General features: G+C 37.0%; 2 protein-coding genes across 2 annotated transcripts; one reads left to right on the plus strand and one right to left on the minus strand.

Moving 5' to 3' along the window:
• Positions 1-3,203: 3,203 nt before the first annotated feature.
• Positions 3,204-13,825, minus strand: LOC141843865 (mitogen-activated protein kinase homolog MMK2-like). The gene is made up of 6 exons (XM_074731882.1): positions 13,529-13,825; positions 11,114-11,243; positions 7,140-7,277; positions 5,674-6,006; positions 3,824-4,007; positions 3,204-3,732 (listed from the first exon to the last, which is right to left on the minus strand). Exons 1-6 carry the CDS (start codon positions 13,693-13,695, stop codon positions 3,560-3,562), a joined length of 1,125 nt encoding a protein of 374 aa, XP_074587983.1. The 5' UTR covers positions 13,696-13,825; the 3' UTR covers positions 3,204-3,559.
• A 2,742-nt stretch (positions 13,826-16,567) lies between these two features.
• On the plus strand, positions 16,568-18,919 carry LOC141843926 (long-chain-alcohol oxidase FAO4A). Its single transcript, XM_074731945.1, has 3 exons — positions 16,568-16,750; positions 16,826-17,095; positions 17,192-18,919. The coding sequence occupies exons 1-3, from the start codon at positions 16,568-16,570 to the stop codon at positions 18,917-18,919; spliced, it is 2,181 nt and encodes a 726-aa protein (XP_074588046.1).
• The last annotated feature ends 721 nt before the right edge of the window (positions 18,920-19,640 follow it).

A 19,640-nucleotide genomic window follows, 5' to 3' on the forward strand; every position in this document is an offset into this window, starting at 1 on the left:
GTCTAGTTGCTAGTTTCTTTGGAAGGACGATATTAGAAGAGAGAGATGCAAATGTGAAAAGGGGATGATTAGATTCTAAAGAAGAATCATATGCAAAGAGCATTGAAAAAGGGAACATGCGTAGAGAGAATCGTGAGTGAGGACTGTGTGTCGGCCTAGACTAGTAATCGGGTCAATAAAAAAAAAAATCCCAATTAATCTCATTGACTATCTCTGAGGGTGATCGATCCCGTCCCACGAAAGTTTCCCACTGACCACCAGAATTAGTAATTGGGTCAATAGGTCGGTTATCTTTTGATCTGATTAGATGAGCTCAAAACCATAATTAACACATTTCTAGATGATTTGGTTACAACTCAGACCCAGTTTTAATTGTGAATTAACAGTTGAAACTGGCCAACTGATTATATTTTATTTAAATATTTTGATATTAAATTAAAAAAATCATTAGCTAGGTTTATTTTTATAAAATATTTTTTTTTAATTTTGAATCTAAATACACATTTAAAGATTTTTATCAAAAATCATTACTTAACCCAACTACTAAACATATTATCTAAACATACTTAATCATACAATTAAAAAATTAGTGAGATAAGGTAAAAAAAAAATTTAATTAAAGAATTTAATAAATTAAATAATTAAGTATCTTTATGTTTTGATATTTAGAATGACTATTAGTAAACTTATATATTCATTTATGTGTGTGATTTATCATTAAATTGACAACTCTTAGTTAATTTAAAAATATTTATTAGCAAATTAAATTTTTAATGAAGCACACACTATTCACAAGATATCTCAATTAGTATACTTAATTTTAGAAAAATGTGAATTAATTTTTAAAATATTTTCAATAGCAATTGATAATATTAGTTCTAATACTGTAAGAATTGACAAACTTGAATTTATATATCAATTCCTACTATTAGTTGTTTTTTTTTCATATTCTATATGTATATCATATTTTAAATTTATGCATCCAAGATAGATTAAAAATTTTAAAACATTAAAGTAAACCAATTAAAATTATTATTATTTATTTATAGTCATATCCTAGTATAATAATAAAATAATAGGGTAGATTTTATAAAATTAATAGATGAGATTTTTAAAAAATTCACTTGATGTATCAACACATTAAAATTCAATATATAAATTATTATAATATTCATTTTAATATAGAAAATTATTTATTATCTTTATATAAAATTCTAATAATACTAATGTATATTCATTTTCACACCAATGAAATATCTATGATAATATTTGTTAAATTTTAAAAATATTTAAATGTAGTTAAAATTATCCCTTGCTTATTATCATACTTCTCATTAGTTATAATGAATCTTTATAACGTAATTTTAATTTTTAAATGACTATATTACAATGATTTTTTTTATCTCCTCGTATATTACCAATGAGGCAAAATGAAAAAAAAATATTATCACATTTCTAATATTATTTTAGATGTTTATATGAAATGTTAGTTATGTGTACATGATACTTTAATTTCATTTAAATATTTTTCTTCTCTTGATTCTGCTAATATTGTATAAAATACTAAAAATAATTTATATGATATTTATAAAAATTATAATTTAAAATTTAAATTTGAAGGTAATATGTCTAAAACACATAATATTAATAGCATTAATAATTTAAAACTCATAAAAGCATAATTTTTATTAAGAAAACGAGTAAAACATCCACAATGATCTTGAGAATTATTTACTATTTTTTATTTTAGTAAAATAGATAATGAATGAGATTTTGATATTTTATAATGGTTGTAGCAAAAGACTCAAAGTTATCTCTTTTTCTCAATCATAGCAAAGAAAATTCTATTTTATTTGGTGTCAATCAGTTATTGTAGAATAAACATTTAATTTCAAAAGTAATATCTTGGATGAAAGATGATTTACTTTGATCTCACGACTTGTTAGGAGCACAAGCATTATTTGATGATTGAATGATAGTTATAAAAAGAATACAAAGAATGCAATTTTTAGATAACAAGATACAAAAGTTTGATATTGAAAGAACTAATATTATGAGAATAAGAAATAAAAGTGAGTAACATTATTTCTAAGATAATAAGGGTAAAATGATAATTTTCAAGAGCTATGGTTTACGGTCTAGATTGAAAGTCATAGATTTTTAAAATTTTAACAACTCTTAAAATAATTTAGTATAAGTTTATTAAAGAGATCTAGATCTAGATACTCACTCACTAACACCGCCAAAGGATTCTTAGAACTCTCCTAGTTCATACCATATATATCAAGATTTTAAAATTTTAAATATTGTAAATACATTATTAAATTTTAACCAAAACTCATTGATGACTTTAGACATATCATAAATTTAGATTTGGATTCCACAATCTAAATTAAAAGTTATAAATTTTAAAAATCTTATAAACTCAGATCTGGATTCCACAACCTAAATTAAAATTTTTAAATTTTAAAAATCTTAACAACTTTGAGATAATTTGACATAAATTCATTTAATACAAAGCAATCAACTACTAGTAAAGAAGCAATCGACTATTGATGAAGGATATAATACAAAATAGAAACCCATTTTGATAAATATAAAACTCCAGTACATAATTTGAATATCAGAAAAAGTTAGCTATGCAATTCAATAAATTATCATTTACATAAAAGATTGTGTGGTCTAGTGATATTTGACCTAGATTCAGTACATTTTGGATAAACCACCAAACAATCAAAGCCCACTAATATTCCTTGTATTAGCTCACCCTATATATGGCATTTAGCAAATATATAGCATCACCTAGGTCTAGGTCATCTTCAACAACAAATACAAATATTGAAGCTGGAATTCCTACCTTGCCTAGTCTCAAGGTGTAAGACGGATATCAGAAGGGCACTTGATGATTGTGATTTTGTATGTGCTTTTTTTTTTCTTTTTTGTTTTACTTGGAAGAAAGACAGGCAGTAAAAAAAAAATCACAAAATCAGTATTTATGCATATCTTATCACTTTTCCTCCTCGCTCTCTTCTTCTCCCTCACATAATGAGACCCTTTTATCCTAGTATCATTTGGTGGTTCCGCAAGTTATAAAAAGTCTTGCTGAGAATAAAAAACTAATTTAAAAAATATGTGGGAAGGAAACAAAAAATGACAAAGATAAACTTTATATGTCCAGACAAAAGATCTTTATATGTCCAGAGATGACAGCAGTTATTTTTAATAATAAATTATTCCTCCAAAGATAAGAGGTACATTACTTTAACAAAACAACTGCCAGTGAACATTAGTAATCGAATGAAGAAAGAAACACACATTGGATAGTGAACCCGTGAAAACAGAACAAGGTTCTCAATAATACATATAGATAGGCAGTTAAACCACTGTTCAGATTCAGAATACTAAGTTACCTTATTTCCTCAACCCTTGCCCCAACTTCGAATCACAAATGTGCAGATAGACTGATGTGCTATGCTGCCCATCAACCAGCCTTAACATTGGCTTTAGGAGGCTTCGTTTCGAGTGATCATAGCTACAAACGAGAATAGTTAGTATAATTCTAGCGTACTGAATCTGGGTTAAACTTCAATGATTCTCTCCAAATGAGTTCTTTAATATCCTCTTCTGTATATGATGGATGCTCAAAATCAAAGCTGAATGGTGTAGGACAAACAGGTTCATCATTAATATCATGCAAAGATGCCAAGTATGGATGATGAAGAGCTTCATGAACTGCACCAACAGAATAAACGTGAGCCTGTATGCTAGAAATAGAAACAGCTCCCTAACCATTTACCAGAAACAACTATGAAGTCAAACAAACCTGTGATTCTCTTGCTTGGATCAAATACAAGCATTTTCTCTAGCAAATCAATGGCTCCAATCGACATAGTGGGAAACCTAACACGAAAATTTTGTTTCGGATATTGAGGAAGCTGTCTCACATATCTACGGGCATTGTCACTTCGGAGAAAGCCAAGGCTCGAGTCATCAGGTGAACCTATTAGCTTACCATGATGAAAAACCCCCCATTGAAGTGTCAGATTATTAAGAATCATTAGTCTATGATTAAGAAAAATCTGAAGTGCAAAAAACAAGTTGAGTTACAGGTAAACATCATAGATTTGTAATTCACAAAAGCCATCTAACAATCAGTCTCATGTTTAGCACCAAGTCTCAATGATGTCCATCAACAAGATGTTACCATTGCTAGTTATGTTTTACTGTTATTTGGGAAGATAAATCCAATATTTAGATTGTTGCTTTCCTAATGCACAAGAAATTTACCCAAAAACATTTATATTCATGCAACTACAGTCTATATTTCACCATTCTGCTGTGGATGGACTCTGATGTTGTTGCAAAATGACTCATATTGAAGGCGAGATGCTTCCCTTAGTCCCATTTGATTAGAGCTAAAATGAATGGATTAATGTGGAAGGGTCAACTGCACTTAACTCACTAGATATTTTGAGCTGTTCATCATTAGACCCCTCTCATGACCATGTAATACTTGATGATAGAGAAGACTTATTTTTCAGTATTAAAATCAGAGATGAGAAGACAAAGTCATCGTCAATGAACGTGGAATTATAGGAGATTAGATGCAAAATAAGTATAGCAAGGTTTAGGCATGCATGGGCTGACTCATGTTGAGTGACAAAGGGGTAAAATATGATCCTCTCTTGATTTCATATTGTTAAGGAAGTTGTCAACAGTTGACAGGTAGGTGGGGCAGTATTGGCACCCATTGACTATTCATTTTTGGTCAGTATGCAGAGCCTCACTTTGCAATAGTATACTAGTCCATGAAGAATAATATGGCTGAGTAACCAATTAGAGTTGGATACACCTCCTGACGTGTCAACCAGACACTTGTCGTGGTACTGCAATGGCATCATTGTGGTATCTCTGAACATATGCACCTAAGATCATGATATTGGCATATTACTCCAGATTGCAGAAGAGGAATTGGTTGTCAGAGATGAGGATCAGGTGTCCCAAGTATGCCCAACAGAAGGAACATGCTTGATAGTTTCAATAGACGCACTCAAGGAACTGCCCAATATGTGTATGACCAGCAAAATAAAGGCCAACAATAAATTTTTTATTTCTTTAGCTGCTTTAAACCTTAATCAGGTTATCTAATTGTGCAACTTAACTAAAACTAGAGAAAAAGTAGCTTTGAGCAACGTGATCAAACACTCATCATAAAAGCTGAACAAAGCAAAATGTACTAAGTTTAGCATGTGTAAGAGGATGAGTAGCACAATATATCAGCACACACAAACATACTTGGTGCAGAAGCAGCGAAATTAATTATTTACTAGCTGAAAATCTTAAAGTTAAAACATAACAATAACATAATTTCACAAAAAGAAAGAAAGAATTGCAGAATGGCATAAGGCACATTCCTATTTAAGCGTGACTACCTTTTTCTTTTGCTGCACAATGCATTAAAGAAGTTTAGCAATGACCAAGCAGAATAAATTATCCTAAGGAAAAAACCATAAAATCATCAAATCGAAACCAGTTAAGCCAATAGGTAGAATGAGATTCAGTTGGAAAATGATACAAAAAAACTCGAAGCAGAAATCCATGAGTCCACATACTCAAAAGTATGAAAAATACAAGTAAAATATTATTTAAACTGTAATTTAGCCACAACTATACCTCAGTTATTAGCCTAAGCTGATGAACATAGTCTTTTCCAGGAAATAAAGGTTCTCTCGTCACAATTTCACCTAGTATGCATCCCACAGACCAGATGTCGATAGCAGCAGTGTACTCTGAACAGTTTAGGAGCAATTCAGGTGCACGGTACCACCGAGTGACAACATATTCAGTCATGAAATCAGTCTCAGATGTTGTTCTTGCCAATCCAAAGTCTCCAATTTTGAGGTCACAATTCCCATTTAGGAGCAAATTGCTAGGCTTAAGATCTCGGTGCAAAACATTTGCTGAGTGCACATACTTTAGCCCTCTAAGTAATTGATAAAGAAAGAACTGCAAAAAAAATACATAGTATGAAGATGAAAAATTAGCTAATGGTATTGCAAGCTATCATGCATCAGAACATATCAAAGCTAATTCAACAGGTGAGGTGATGTGTAGTTGTTGACAAAGTCTTGGAATCTATTCCCACATTTACCAATAGAATATATATTGCAAATTCGTCATTCCAAATAAGAAATGCATCATAGGAACTATATGTGAGTTCTAATTCCAAATTTGCCCACCCCTACTAAAATATGGACTGAAATGCTTGATCATTCCAACAAGAGGGGAAAAAATAAGTGCTTAGAAAATTTTTTTGAACAATTGGAAAAGAATAAGAGAATACTAAACTCTGTGGAACATTGACATGCACAGATATGTAGTTTCTAAATTGACAGAGAATGAGCAAGGCATGTGTGCCTTACCCAGCTATCCCAAGGGTTGTAAACTATGACATATTGTATGATTGCTCAAATTCTGAAAACAATTAGAGCAATCTCTTTTATAAGATTTTAAAAAACTTCAGTCTCATAACACACAAAGAATTCCAATTTTGCTAGAATCAGTAAAGGTTGGCATCATAAAACTACTTTTCAAGTAAAAAATTAAAGAAACTTGAAACTAGACTATCATCCAATTCACCTTATTCAGCCTATTTATTTTGAAAGGGTTAATTTTATTGTATTCCTTATGGCCAGTTGGGCAGTAAATGCAGGTAAAGTTGAATTGGAAGATAAAGGTGATAAGATGAGTCAATTAGAACAAGCCTTGGAAACCTTGACAGGAAGAATCAATATGTATTTTGGTGACCTTAGTTTAACAAAGAGTATGCTCCAAATAGATGCAGAAGAATACGAAGTTCATCTAAAACTGAAAGTATTTGATTCAAAGAACTCTCGCAATTGTAGTGGTAAAGCACTCAGCTAAGCAATGAGACAAACTCGAAAAACAAACAAATTTTGAGGCATGATGAAGATGAACTTAATGACAAGTGCTACAAGCATCAAACAAGGAAAAAAACATCTTCAAGCAAACATGGCAATCTTAAAATCCAACCAAAGTATGCATGAATCATATCAATACTGCAATATATTCCTCTTTCAAGCAGGTTCTCTTCCATCAGCAGAGTGGTAGCATCAAACCTGGCAATGATCGTCTGTCAATTGTTGGTTGGAGCGTATTATCTGGTGAAGATCAGTATCCATCAATTCATAAACAATGTAGACATCGTTGAAGTTTTCCCTGTTTGGAGGGTGTATGATATCCTTAATTGCAATAACCTACATTAAACATAACACCTATCACGATGTGCACACTGTAAGAACTAAAGGCTCAATAAATAGACGTTTCAACAGTTACATATTTAAAATACAAGTACATATGTCCAAGAAAGATGAAACAGCAAGTCCAACTAAATGTTAACTCAAGGTAAGGACATGAATGACAGAGGTACGGACATGAATGACAAATAAAACTCATATCGTACAAGTGTAGGTGTAACCAAGTTAAACTAAAGAAAAGAAACAGCAATAACAAGCCTAATTTGCCAATACAATCTTCTTGAAAAATTTCCCTTTTAAAATTACAAAGTAATTTAGTTATTTTCCAAAACACCAAATATAGGAGAGTACAAAATTCAATAATTAGCAGTACCACCCTCATTCCTTTTGGTCAAAACTGCTGTCAACCCATATTGTTAATCCTGAAACCAAGCTAAGGCATTAAGATCTGTTAAAGAGAGTATAAGAATTCATCAATGCAAAGGAAGGTGACATAAACCAAACTGTATCATCAATTCCTACAGAATAATAAATATTCCAGACATAAAAGTATCTTTGAAGGGCCTACCATTGACCCTCTGAAGATTTGAGAAGAGAAGAGTTAAATGTCTATGAGAAGCAACCTTAGATACCCTTGTAGCAATGGTCTGGACCACAATAAAGAGGATTATGTTGAATGACCAAACCATAGCTTCTTTGATGACTGTTACTCTAGAGCATAGTTTATAGTAATGTCCAGTTCATCAAATTTGGAATCCTAGAAATGCCTGAATAGGTCCACTCATGTTCCCCATTCATATGAGAAAAATAGAAGGCTTCTGAAGACTAAATAACTAATAAATATTTGGCATTCCAGACTAGCTTCGGAAATTCTGAAGATTAACATGTAGACCTTGTTAGAATAAATGTTAAATAAAAAAGAAACATATTGCAATAGGAAAAATGTTAGGGTTGATTACCATACATAGTCTCCACTATCAATATATAATCCTTATTATCATTTTACATATACATCTTTGTGTATTTACATATTTAAAATAGATCCCCAACTATTTGCAAATAGTTCCCCAATACACCCTCTAAAATTAGTTAACAAATTTTATAAAGCCCATGCTTATTACATAGATAAACAATTCTAGACCTCTCAAAATCAGTTAATAAATCTCATAATTAATTATTAAAATAAACAAATGAAAAGATGATCCTATTTTTAGCACTTTTTCCCTCATAGAGTGGCAAATTCATCTCTATATGTTTATCCATTCTAAGGTTTAAAATTTTAAGTCGTATCGCAATTTCAATCTCTAACCAAAACAAAATAATTTTGGTACCGTATTGGGCCACATAATATGGTTTGACATTTTTTAAAATATAAGTGTATATTAATTTTTTTTAAAAAAAAATAATTTTCATTAATATTTGATTGCTTTGATGATCACTATTGAGTTTATATTTCAGGTGTTCACTTGTTGTTTAGTTCATGATATTACCTCTACAGATGTTTGGTGGCTATAAATCTAAAATTTATATTATTATTATCATACATAATTAAATAGTATTAATCACTTAAAAGTTTTATTGCAAAGATGTCAAGTTTGAGCACTTGCATGTAGAATGGTCATAAAGATGTCAAGCTTTATTGCAAATATAGTGGTTTAGTTTTCTTTATGATTATAGGCATTGCTTATACTATTATTTTGATTAAATTTTGAACAAATTATTCATAATCTTATAATATAATTCTTAATCTATACTATATTTTATATTTAAAAAAGTACTAAAATTGTATCAACACAGTATGATATGATATCTAAACCGTATTGTTTCTGTCATAAATTGAAATTCCAATACAGCTCGAAATTTAAACCTTAGTTATAACTCAGTTATAATTACTATATATTATAAGTTATAACTTAGTTTAGATAACTTATAATATAGATAAATTAACTTAGCTTATATTCAATCAAATATTAGTATTTAAATTTTAAGATTAATTGCATCCCATTACTGGTATCTTAAATTTGGACCCTTTTTATCGAGTGTCCATGTCCTCATTTTTAAAAAGTCACATCTAACACTTGAATCTGAAATGGGTATAGTAATATAGGTTGGCATTAGAGGGGTAATGGAGTCTCAAGGAGGGAGTGTAGCATGCTCACATCTTTTCCTTCTGCTTTAACTTTGGAGTGACTAAAGCTCTAATGCTAGTATCTCTGCAAGAGAAGAATGTGAAACACAGAATAGTAGAATAGGGAATGCCACCATTACAAACATAGAAATGGTGGCAAGTAGCCGCTAATACACTCGAACATTTGGTGTGACCTAAAGCAAGCTTGCAACCAACCAATGTGGGTTATCATCTTAGTATAGGATTTGCATAGCAAGAAGAGATTCCTAATCACCTCATAAGCATGAGTGTATCACCAATGAAAAGATCTCTTACTCATGTCTCATGACATAAGAAACATTAAAAGATGCTCATCAATTTTGGATCAAAAATTTACCAAATGAGAAGCAACTGGACATCAGGAGTATTGACGTCTATTGTTGAGTGTACCAGTTGTCGTTACCCATAAACTACTCTTTACCAGCAACATCGCAAGGGTCCTTATTCTGTCCATTCAACTTTTGAGTGGTCATAGTTAGGGAGTCGAAAAACTTGGAAGTGTTATGAGAGGAAAAGACAGTAAAGTAGCCAACAAATGTGATCTTCAAGTGCTCTATTGGGCATTAATTAAGGAATAACTATGGATTTGAAAGTGACACTTCTGTACACAACGACATCATATCAAATTTTGGTTAAAATGGCAACAACTTAAACAAACAGAGTCAAATTGCAAAACCAGATCAAATTCAACTACTTAGTGCAATTGTTAATGACCAGAGGCAATGAATCTCGGTGAAGAATAAAAGAATTTCAAGCTCAGACTTCAATAGTGAAGATGATTTGCAAACAGGGAGCAACAAGGCCTTGATGGCGCTTTTGCAATTTCAACCAAAACTAAGGCAGATTATAGGCCGCCATCAATGAAAAAGGCCTAAAGAAGGAAGTCAAATGATGAGAAATGGTGGGCAGTGCAATACTAAATGACCAATATGCATAGATTGTGAGTGATGAAACATGTAGGCATCGATTCCTTCAGCCACAAATTAGCACACTGACAGAGGGAGAATGAGGAGAAACCTTATGAGACAATTTCTTGGGTAGGCTGCTCCTTATGGCAACGCAGACAGCACGCAATAAACAGCGAAGGAGGAGAAGTACTCAACAAAGGAATTGATAGCTCCGATACCATGTAATGGGAAAATTATTAAGGTTAATTACTCTAGATAGTCCACGATGTTTATATATGTTACCTTATTTATTATTTTACATATACATTACTATGTATTTACATGTTTACAATAGGTCCCAACATAGAAAACTAGTGTACTACATCAATCAGTTGTTGAAAAGAGACCAAGCAAAAAACAGTTGGTGAATTATAGTGAAATCATGATTGGCATTAAATGGTGATCCAGTTTAAATGCCTAGCGCCTTAATTTAATTGTCCGATCATAGCTTGGCAATTATGGAGTCATGACAAACAATTTTGAAGGCCATATGCAGAAATTTTTATTTCTACTTATGTGACCACTTAGAATGCACAAAACCCAAATAAAGAATTTGTGTAGAAACAATACAACTATCAGAAAACTAACAAATGCAGACTAGTCATGGAGAAGTTAAAGAGGAACAACAATCAAGTTAATATAAAAAACTTATTATCTATAAACAACTTGAGAGAAACTAGGCAATGAAGAAATCATGTCAGGCTGAGACAAAGTAAACTTACATTTTCATGATCCATATGTCTAAGAAGCTTGATTTCTCGCAAGGTTCTCTTGGCATCAATCCTATTATCGAATGCATTGCCAATCTTCTTTATCGCCACCTCTTCACGAGTCTGAGAATTCCATGCAGCACTAGAGGACACAGGAACCAATAGCTCCTTTTAATTATAATAATTGAGAAGAAATAAACTAACAGTTTTGTCCAGTGACGAAGAGAAAAATTATTCAGCACTAAGAACATGCAGGAAAAGAAATAGAAGTATTTCTGTGATACTATCTTGATTTCAGATTTTTCTTGAAGAAATGTTGCAGAAAAGATGACACTTTAGAGAACCAATAATGACAAAAAAAATGGTGAAGCAAATGAAAATTAAGCCAAATACTTCTTCTAACCAAATGTTGAGCCATAGCCTAAGATATGGCTATGAACATCTCGTCATGAAAATTAAGAAGTTCAATTTGTGATATGACAGACAACAAGACAATAATATTTAATGTCGTTGTAGAGTCTAAATGAAAAAGACATCAAAATAATGCTACTACAGCTACATCATCAAGTTGATCAATTCAAAACAAAGCATAAATAAAACATTTTGGGAATTGGCATGTGGTGCCAGTAGACAAAAGTACCTAAGTGATGCAAAGCTTAGTTAGTGTATAAGTATAGAGGAAGAAATAGACCTTGACAAAGCAATGAAATATACAAAGGTAAGAGAAAAGTACAAAAAGGAATAAAAATAATAAGAGAAGATCATTGGTAGATCTTACATGAGAAGTTTATTTGAAGATAACCAAAGTGATATATTTTAGAATTTAAGAAGCTTCACATTAGATTTCTCTTGAATGACATTAGAGAGAGAGAGAGTGTGTGTCAAAAATGAAAAGAGGAAATCTTTCATTTTTGCATGAGAGATCTAACTAATACAACGCATAATGGTTTTGTACATCCTTTTATAAATGAACAACACAGTGAAAAAAGTAAGTTTAAGTGAAAGATGAAGCATGAAGTAGTAAAAGCAGATGGCTAAATTTTCCTTCGTGATGGCAACTGATTTTTAGATGCTAGTTTAACATGGCTTCGTTCAATTCAAACTTCTAGTTACCAGATAGACAGAAAGGGATCTGATTTCTAGTCATTACTCTTATCACTTATAAGCAGACCATAAAATGGCATCTAGTGGAATTGGTAAGTAAACAATGGGGGTGATAGTTAACATGTTAATTCTTGCATCATTCCAAGACTTACTATCAAGGACAGAAGACCAGTGTCCTAAAAGACAATCCAGGTGAGCTTTAGATAAGGGAAAACATTGCATATGCAACATGCAGTCACTTTAGACAGTTAGATACCTAGGCAGGGTAGCCGAGTGTCTATGTGGGCCAAGTGGGTGCAAAAGTGGGGCCAAGAGGACCATCTATGCACTGAGAGGGAAAAAAATTAAGTTTGGTTCATTTATGCTCTAGAACTTAATGGGGGCTTTACTGTTGTGATGATTTTTCTCAATTAAAGAAGATTAATTCTTGTGAAAATGAAACAATAAATCATGATTTTGATGTGGTAGCATGTAACTTGTAAGTGTTGATTTCAACATTTGTTTTGCAAGTGATAGACACTTTAAATATATGCATATTATTAACATATGACCAATTCCACATCATTATATTGTGTTTTGCATTGTATGATTGTTATATATTTTTTAAGTGGAATTATAAATTGAGTGGATTGATTAGTATTATTTGTTGGATATGTAGCAGTTATCAAATAAATATTTTGTATTTTTAATATCGACCACACATGTCCTTGAGTAATGCATATGCTCTATGAAGTGAGTTGACTGTCTATCGAGTGAAACTCCTTATAAAATCTTACAGATAACTAAAAGACACTCTAAAAAAGCAATAGCTGAGTTACACATATGCCACCAATTACCGTTTCAGCAAAGATTTCCAGAAAGAAAAAGGAGGTAAAATGATCATGAACAATCATAGCTATTTGCAGTAATGCCATCTACCATGTAACGCTCAACCACAACCATAAATCCATACAAAGGAAAGCCTCTTAAGCAAGAAACTCGGTTGCCTATCATCCCAAGCCATTTTTCTTTTCTCAAGATCTTTTCTATGTAAACACATAGCTACGAGATTGTCTAACTAGTAGGCACAGAAACTAATATATTTGCTACAGCAAAGCCCTGCCTCAAGAATAGTTTTTGGATCTGCGTCAACCGTAATGCCAAGTCAATTCTACTAGATCAAGAATCACCGGAATGGATCATACCCTCTCTTCGACCTTCTAATCTATCCCAACTAAACAGAGAAGAAAAAAAAAAGCGAAAACAAAGGGATCAAAAGAACAAAGGCAACATCTATCAAAGATAGGCGAAGCAACTCGAGAGGTAGAGAAAGGTCGTACTCACCAGACGATGCCGTAGGCGCCACGGCCGATGGGGCGGAGCGGGGGCACGTATTTCGACGTAACTTCAAACAAGTTTCCGTAAACATTGTACTGGACGTACCGGCCTCCATGAGTAGGGATGCCCTTGATGTGCCCCTCCCCGGAGGCGGCGGCGGAGGCGGACTCCATGCAATGACCTCTCCAGCAGAGATGGGAGAAAAGGCAGAGGGGAAGATGAAGATCTCGTGAGGGAGAAACGGGGGAAGGTGAGAGAGAAGGGAAAGGAGAGGAGCAGAGGGGGAGCTCGTGAAATGGGGGAGTTGGGAGTTTATTTGCTTCGCTGTGCTTCCTGTGGTGGCTTCGCTTGTCGTCGCTTTCGACCACTTTGCGAGATATTTTTTACTTGAGATAAAAATAATAATAATAATAATAAATAATAATAAAAAGGTAATACAGTGCAATCTCAGTGAGAACCCAAAATTTTAAATATTTTTTAAAATGCCCCCAAATTTTTGAGTCGTATTGCCGGACTGCCGGAATATCCCCCTCGACCATTATTAGAACAGGAGAATCAGATGACGGTCACGTTGTTTGCACGTGACCGGTGGGAATCTAAATTATTTTTCATAATTAGCCTTGTCTTTTTAAGTATATGGAAATATTTTTCAATATTTTATTTTGATTATGACCTTCTCTCTCTTTTATTTCTTTCCTCGTATGTCATTATCAAATTCAACCTAGATAATTACTAAAAATCATTAAATGAGAAGTGTGGCAATAGGAGTAATATGCAAGTTCAACTCTTTAAAAAGAAAAAGAAGTTAGGTAGTTTGGTTGGTTTTCACTCTTTATTTAGCTCTTTATTTAATTGGAATGGTTGATATTATCATTTTATTTATTAATAATTGATTGTTTTATACTCATTTCTTTGTGATGCTTCACATTTTTTGGTTGAATAGGTTTGATGTGGAATGTTTTCTTCGAGTGGCTGCGGATTTCTCTCAAGGATGAACCGGTGGTTGCTCACTTGAACCAGTCCTCTTCTCCGAGTGAACCAAATCTCAAAGCTTGAACCATTCTCAACTTCTCTTTTTCGGGCTCTTAGGTTGTTGCTTCAATTTGGTCTGCCCATCCTCTTTCAATTTGGATTTCATTGATGAAGGAATGGCTTCATGTGAATGCATGTTGGATCCGCATTGCTCTCTTCAATTGGATCCGGTTTGGAGAGATGTGGATCGGGCTTGAGGAGAAGGAATCTGAATCCAATCCATTAAGGTTGCTTGGATGTTAGGCTTTGAGATCGGGCTCTCCTCTTGGATGGATTGGCTCTTCTTTCCTTGGATGAAGATTGGATCCACGAGGTCAAGTGAATTCCTGCTCAAATTGAACCATTTGATGCGTCAATAAACCAACTCTAATTGAACCAAGCTAGATGGATGTGGACCATTGATGCTTCAAATTGAGCCAACCCTTAAGTTTTGAACCAGAGCAAAATTGAACCAAATCAAGAACCATTGATGCTTAAGCCATTGATTGGTTGAACCATGAATCTCTTGAGGGATTAAACCTTCTTCACTAGATTAACCATCTATCATCAAATATCCTACATAGTCTGAGAAAAACTCTCCTCATGCATATGTTTATAATATATCAAAACTTGTGAAACATTATAAAACCAACAATAAAGCAATGAAACTCTCAATGTGGAACTAAAATCTTATTCACAATGAAGTCTTTTTCTTTCATCTATCCCTTCTTCCATTTACATTTCCAACAATTCTCTTATCAATTTAAATCATTATTTCTATCATAAAGAAACCAACGAAAGGTGAAAGCAAAGTTCAAACACCTAGAAGTTGACTACATCCTAATGAATTAGATTTTATTAGGCAATTCCATATCTATAGGTTAGGTTAGGTCCCATCCCCCTTAATTACATATAGCAACTTTACAAATCTTTCTTTGTAATGTGCCGACACACAAAATAAATCAAGCAAGCATGGTTGTTAAATTTATGGATAAGTCATTGTTGAGGCAACAAATTTATACAATGGGATGTAAATATAGAGCTTGTCATTTTCAAGTATCGAACTAATCTTAGAGATGATCAATTTGAATTTACGAAAGTTTTTTACCGACCATTATGATAAATTGAGAAGTACATATAGGTCATGACAAACTGCCCAACCTCACATACCAATGAAGTTACATATCATCATGAGTACGTTTCTTCTTTCTTTTCTTTCCACGTATTGTGCTAGCAACATCAAGGAATAATGACGTTGAATTTCGATACAGGCCAAAATTTACGGACTTCTGCATTTAATTTTATTTTCGCAACGACTGCAAGTCAATTATTCGAATGCTTTTCCTCTTCTGCAAAAAAGGTGGATCCGACACCTTAGCAGTCCCACACGGTCGGCCCACGACCATCTGTGAGGAGGTAAATCGAGAAAGTGCAGTTGGTTACGACGCAGGAGGGTATTGCCTACTTCGTCAGGATTTGAACCCTTGTCCTCTTCTGCAAGTCTGCTGCGTCATAATAAACTCATCATGCTCCGGGGGCTGGCTGAATGCTTTCCTGTTAATATGCAACAGTGCAATCGATGCTCTAAGAAAATTCCGATGGATGTTAGGCTTTAAATGCCTTACCACTAGCACATGGGCGGACACCGCGCCTTCCTTCCAAATAAACGTAGCCTTAATCTTCGTTTTCGAGTCTGTCAGACGACTCGGTTTATCTCTCCATCGGGTGCGCAGTCTTCGTCCCCTCCGCGGCTCCGCCACTTTCACATGGACCACCTCCTCGGCGATGGTTAATTCGCTTGCCGCACCTGGGAAAGCAGGACGCATTCAACGCGGCGGTTGCACCAGCCCAATTGACAAAAACTGGAACCGCATTGATGTTGCTCCTATTGCGAAGCAATAGGGTCCGTCATGCGATCGATCATTAACTCCTCTTGGCTGTCAGAATCGCGATCCTTGGCTTTATATGCGCACGTTCGATCGCCATCCGCGGCGAGGAATCGGAAGTGCGCGGCAGCGGTGCGGGAGGACGGAGATGGCGCCGGCGGCGACGCAGCACCCGAACCTGCTCACGCGACGAGAGATGGAGGCGCTGACGGCCGTTTGCGACACCTTGCTCCCGTCCATGCAGCTTCCCCGCAGCGTCGACGAGGACGACGACGAAGGGCTCGTCGAGTTCTACGCCACCTCGGCCTCCATGGCCGGGACGCCTGCTGTCGTAATTAAGCTGTCATTAAGCAACTGGTTGTCGCCGCATTTCGAACGTAATTGGTTGATGATTTGACGATCGTAGGTTGGGGGATTGTTGTGCGGCGGAATCAAGCACCCTTTGATGTGGCTGCTGCGCTTCTCCTTGTGGCTCCTGTCGACGTGGTACGGCACCTTCGCGTTTTGTGGACGTCGGAGCTTGTCGCCGGAGTTCCCTTTCTTCCTCAGCTTCGCCGGAGTCGAGAGGAGGAAGCGGGAGGAGGTCCTTCTCTCGTGGTCACACAGCTCGATTTGCGTTTTCAGGATGTTCTTCCGCACCTTGAAGTATATCATCGTCCTCGTTTACTTCACTCAGGTCGGATCTTGATCAGTTTGTCGTTTGATTAGGATTTGTTTGGAGATCAAAAATGAATTAATTTGAGAAGAAATTTGCATGCATGCGAGGAAGCAGTTGAAGGAAGACAAGACCAATGTAGCGTGGAAAGCGATGAAGTACTGTGGACCGGACCCTGACGTAAGCTTCAACAGCGGTCAACGCGTGCCGCTCCATGGGGCTCTGCTCCGGATGGATATGCCGAGGGACGCAATCTTGCAAGCGTTCCAAAGAGCTGGATTCCGCGCCGCCGCCACCTCCTCGTTTCTCACCGTTGCCTGCGACGTCGCAGTGATCGGATCCGGCTGCGGTGGTAGCGTCGTCGCCGGCGTCCTCGCCAAGGCCGGCCACAAGGTCATCGTCATCGAGAAGGGTTCTTATTTCCCGAGGAGCGACCTGTCTCTCCTCGAAGGAGAGGCGCTGAGCCACATGTACGAGTGTGGCGGCATCCTCCCCAATTGGGACTTGACGGCTCTGTTCCTCGCCGGCTCCACCGTCGGCGGTGGGTCCGCGATCAACTGGTCGGCCTCCATTCGGACGCCGGAGCACGTGCGGCGCGAGTGGTGCGATAAGCTCGGCCTCGAGCTCTTCGGCAGAGAGGCCTACGACCGCGCGCTTGACGCCGTGTGCGACCGCATGGGAGTGCAGACCGGCCTCGAGGAGGAAGGTTTCAACAATATGGTGCTGAGGAAAGGGTGCGAGGCGCTGGGGATGGAGCCGGCTGACGTACCGCGGAACGCGCCGCCCGACCACTACTGCGGGTGGTGCCACCTAGGCTGCCGGAGCGGCAAGAAGAGAAGCACCGTGGAGACGTGGCTCGCCGACCTGGCTGAGTCCGGCAACGGGTTGATCCTCCCGGGATGCAGCGCAGTGAGGATATTAATGCACCAAAAAGACAGAGGACGCAACCGGCGGCGACGCGTCGCCAAGGGCGTCGCCGTCGCCTTCGCCTTCGGCGGCGGCACTCGAGAATTCGTGGTGGAGTCGAAGGTGACGGTGGTGGCTTGCGGCGCGTTCAACACCCCGGGTCTGCTGAAGCGGAGCGGGCTGAAGAATCCGCACATCGGGAGGCATCTCCACGTCCACCCGGTGGTGATGGCGTGGGGGTACTTCCCGCCGGAGAAGTGGCCGGAAAAGGGGAAGAGAAGCTACGAGGGAGGAATCCTGACGACCATGTACTCCGAATCACACGAGTCGGGCTACGGGACGCTGCTGCAGACGCCGATGCTGCACCCGGGGATGTTCGCGACGGTGACGCCGTGGGCGTCGGCGGCAGACTTCCGGGAGAGGATGACGCGGTTCTCCCGCACGGTCCACGTGTTCGCGCTGGTGAGGGACAAAGGCTCCGGCACGGCTGACGGGACGGAGTGGGTGAGTTACGGGATGAAGGAGGAGGACGAGGGGAAGCTGAAGGGGGCGCTGGAGGCGGCGACGAGGGTACTGGGGGCGGCTGGCGCGGAGGAGGTGGGGACGCAGCACGCGAAAGGAGAGAGGGTGAGGGTCATCGGAGGAGGAGTGGAGTGGCTTGCCCGAAAGGTTCGGAAAAGGGCGCTGAGGGACGGGAGGACACCGGTGCTGTCGGCGCACCAGATGGGGAGCTGCCGGATGTCGGCGGAGGAGTCGAAGGGGGCGGTGAGCCCGTCGGGGGAGACTTGGGAGGTGGAGAGGCTGTACGTGGCGGACACGAGCGTGTTCCCGACGGCGCTGGGGGTGAATCCGATGGTGACGGTGCAGGCCATCGCCTACTGCACTTCCCAGAGCATACTGAAAGTGCTACAGAAACCGAAGCAGAGCAACAGTGTTTGATAAGTAGTTCGACTGTTTCTTCAGTCTGGACCATCTGTTTGTTTTCTCCAACATCAATGTATTACATCTTACATTGCTTTTAGATCTTCAACCGTATCAATGTATTACCTCAAAGTTCACCTTGCCTCAAGCCCATATATAGTCTGTTTTATATATAGGTACCAAATCATCTAATAAGTTTTCTTCAATGCACCATCGATCCATCTTTTATTGTTTACCTATAAGGTCCACCTTCCGTTGTGATCAAATATAATTTCTCGATTTATCTCCTTACAGATAATCGTGTAAGGCCGCTCGTTGATGGCTTCCACTTATGGAGTCCGCCTCATGTTGCTTAAAGCTAAGTACACCTCTTTAACAACTCTTTGTCTCTCAGATGCCCCCACATTATCCTATATACGTTGATCATGCACCAATGAGCTCGCTTAATTGTTTACTCTCACACAGAAGAAGACGAAGGAGGGAAAGGAATTCAAGTGAAAAAAGTGGATTTATTAATTATCAAATTAATTGATTTTATATCGATTCAATTTGTTCAATTTTAATAATAAAATTTGATCGATTTGATCAATTTGAGAGGTGTGGAATCCATCTTAAAATTAAAAGATACTAAGTTCGTGCATTAACGTATATGGCAGCTCCATTAATTGTTGGCTGTAAAGGCTGCAGGGCCAGCCATCGTTGTCGATTTCTAAGAAAAGAAAACTAACGCAGTGTACTA

Source organism: Curcuma longa, chromosome 13, assembly GCF_044706935.1.
Source record: "Curcuma longa cultivar G26 ecotype Majalengka, Jawa Barat chromosome 13, ITB_CL_G26_1.1, whole genome shotgun sequence".
Lineage (NCBI taxonomy): Eukaryota > Viridiplantae > Streptophyta > Magnoliopsida > Zingiberales > Zingiberaceae > Curcuma > Curcuma longa.

Bases quoted from the DNA above. Each gene is read 5' to 3' on its own strand.
- LOC141843926 (XM_074731945.1), top strand. From the start codon at position 16,568: ATGGCGCCGGCGGCGACGCAGCACCCGAACCTGCTCACGCGACGAGAG. The intron at 16,751-16,825 runs GTAATTAAGCTG...TGACGATCGTAG, and splicing joins TGGCCGGGACGCCTGCTGTC to GTTGGGGGATTGTTGTGCGG. The intron at 17,096-17,191 runs GTCGGATCTTGA...GCGAGGAAGCAG, and splicing joins TCCTCGTTTACTTCACTCAG to TTGAAGGAAGACAAGACCAA.
- LOC141843865 (XM_074731882.1), bottom strand. From the start codon at position 13,695: ATGGAGTCCGCCTCCGCCGCCGCCTCCGGGGAGGGGCACATCAAGGGC. The intron at 11,244-13,528 runs GTGAGTACGACC...TGTGTCCTCTAG, and splicing joins GGCGCCTACGGCATCGTCTG to TGCTGCATGGAATTCTCAGA. The intron at 7,278-11,113 runs GTAAGTTTACTT...TGTTTAATGTAG, and splicing joins GACATATGGATCATGAAAAT to GTTATTGCAATTAAGGATAT.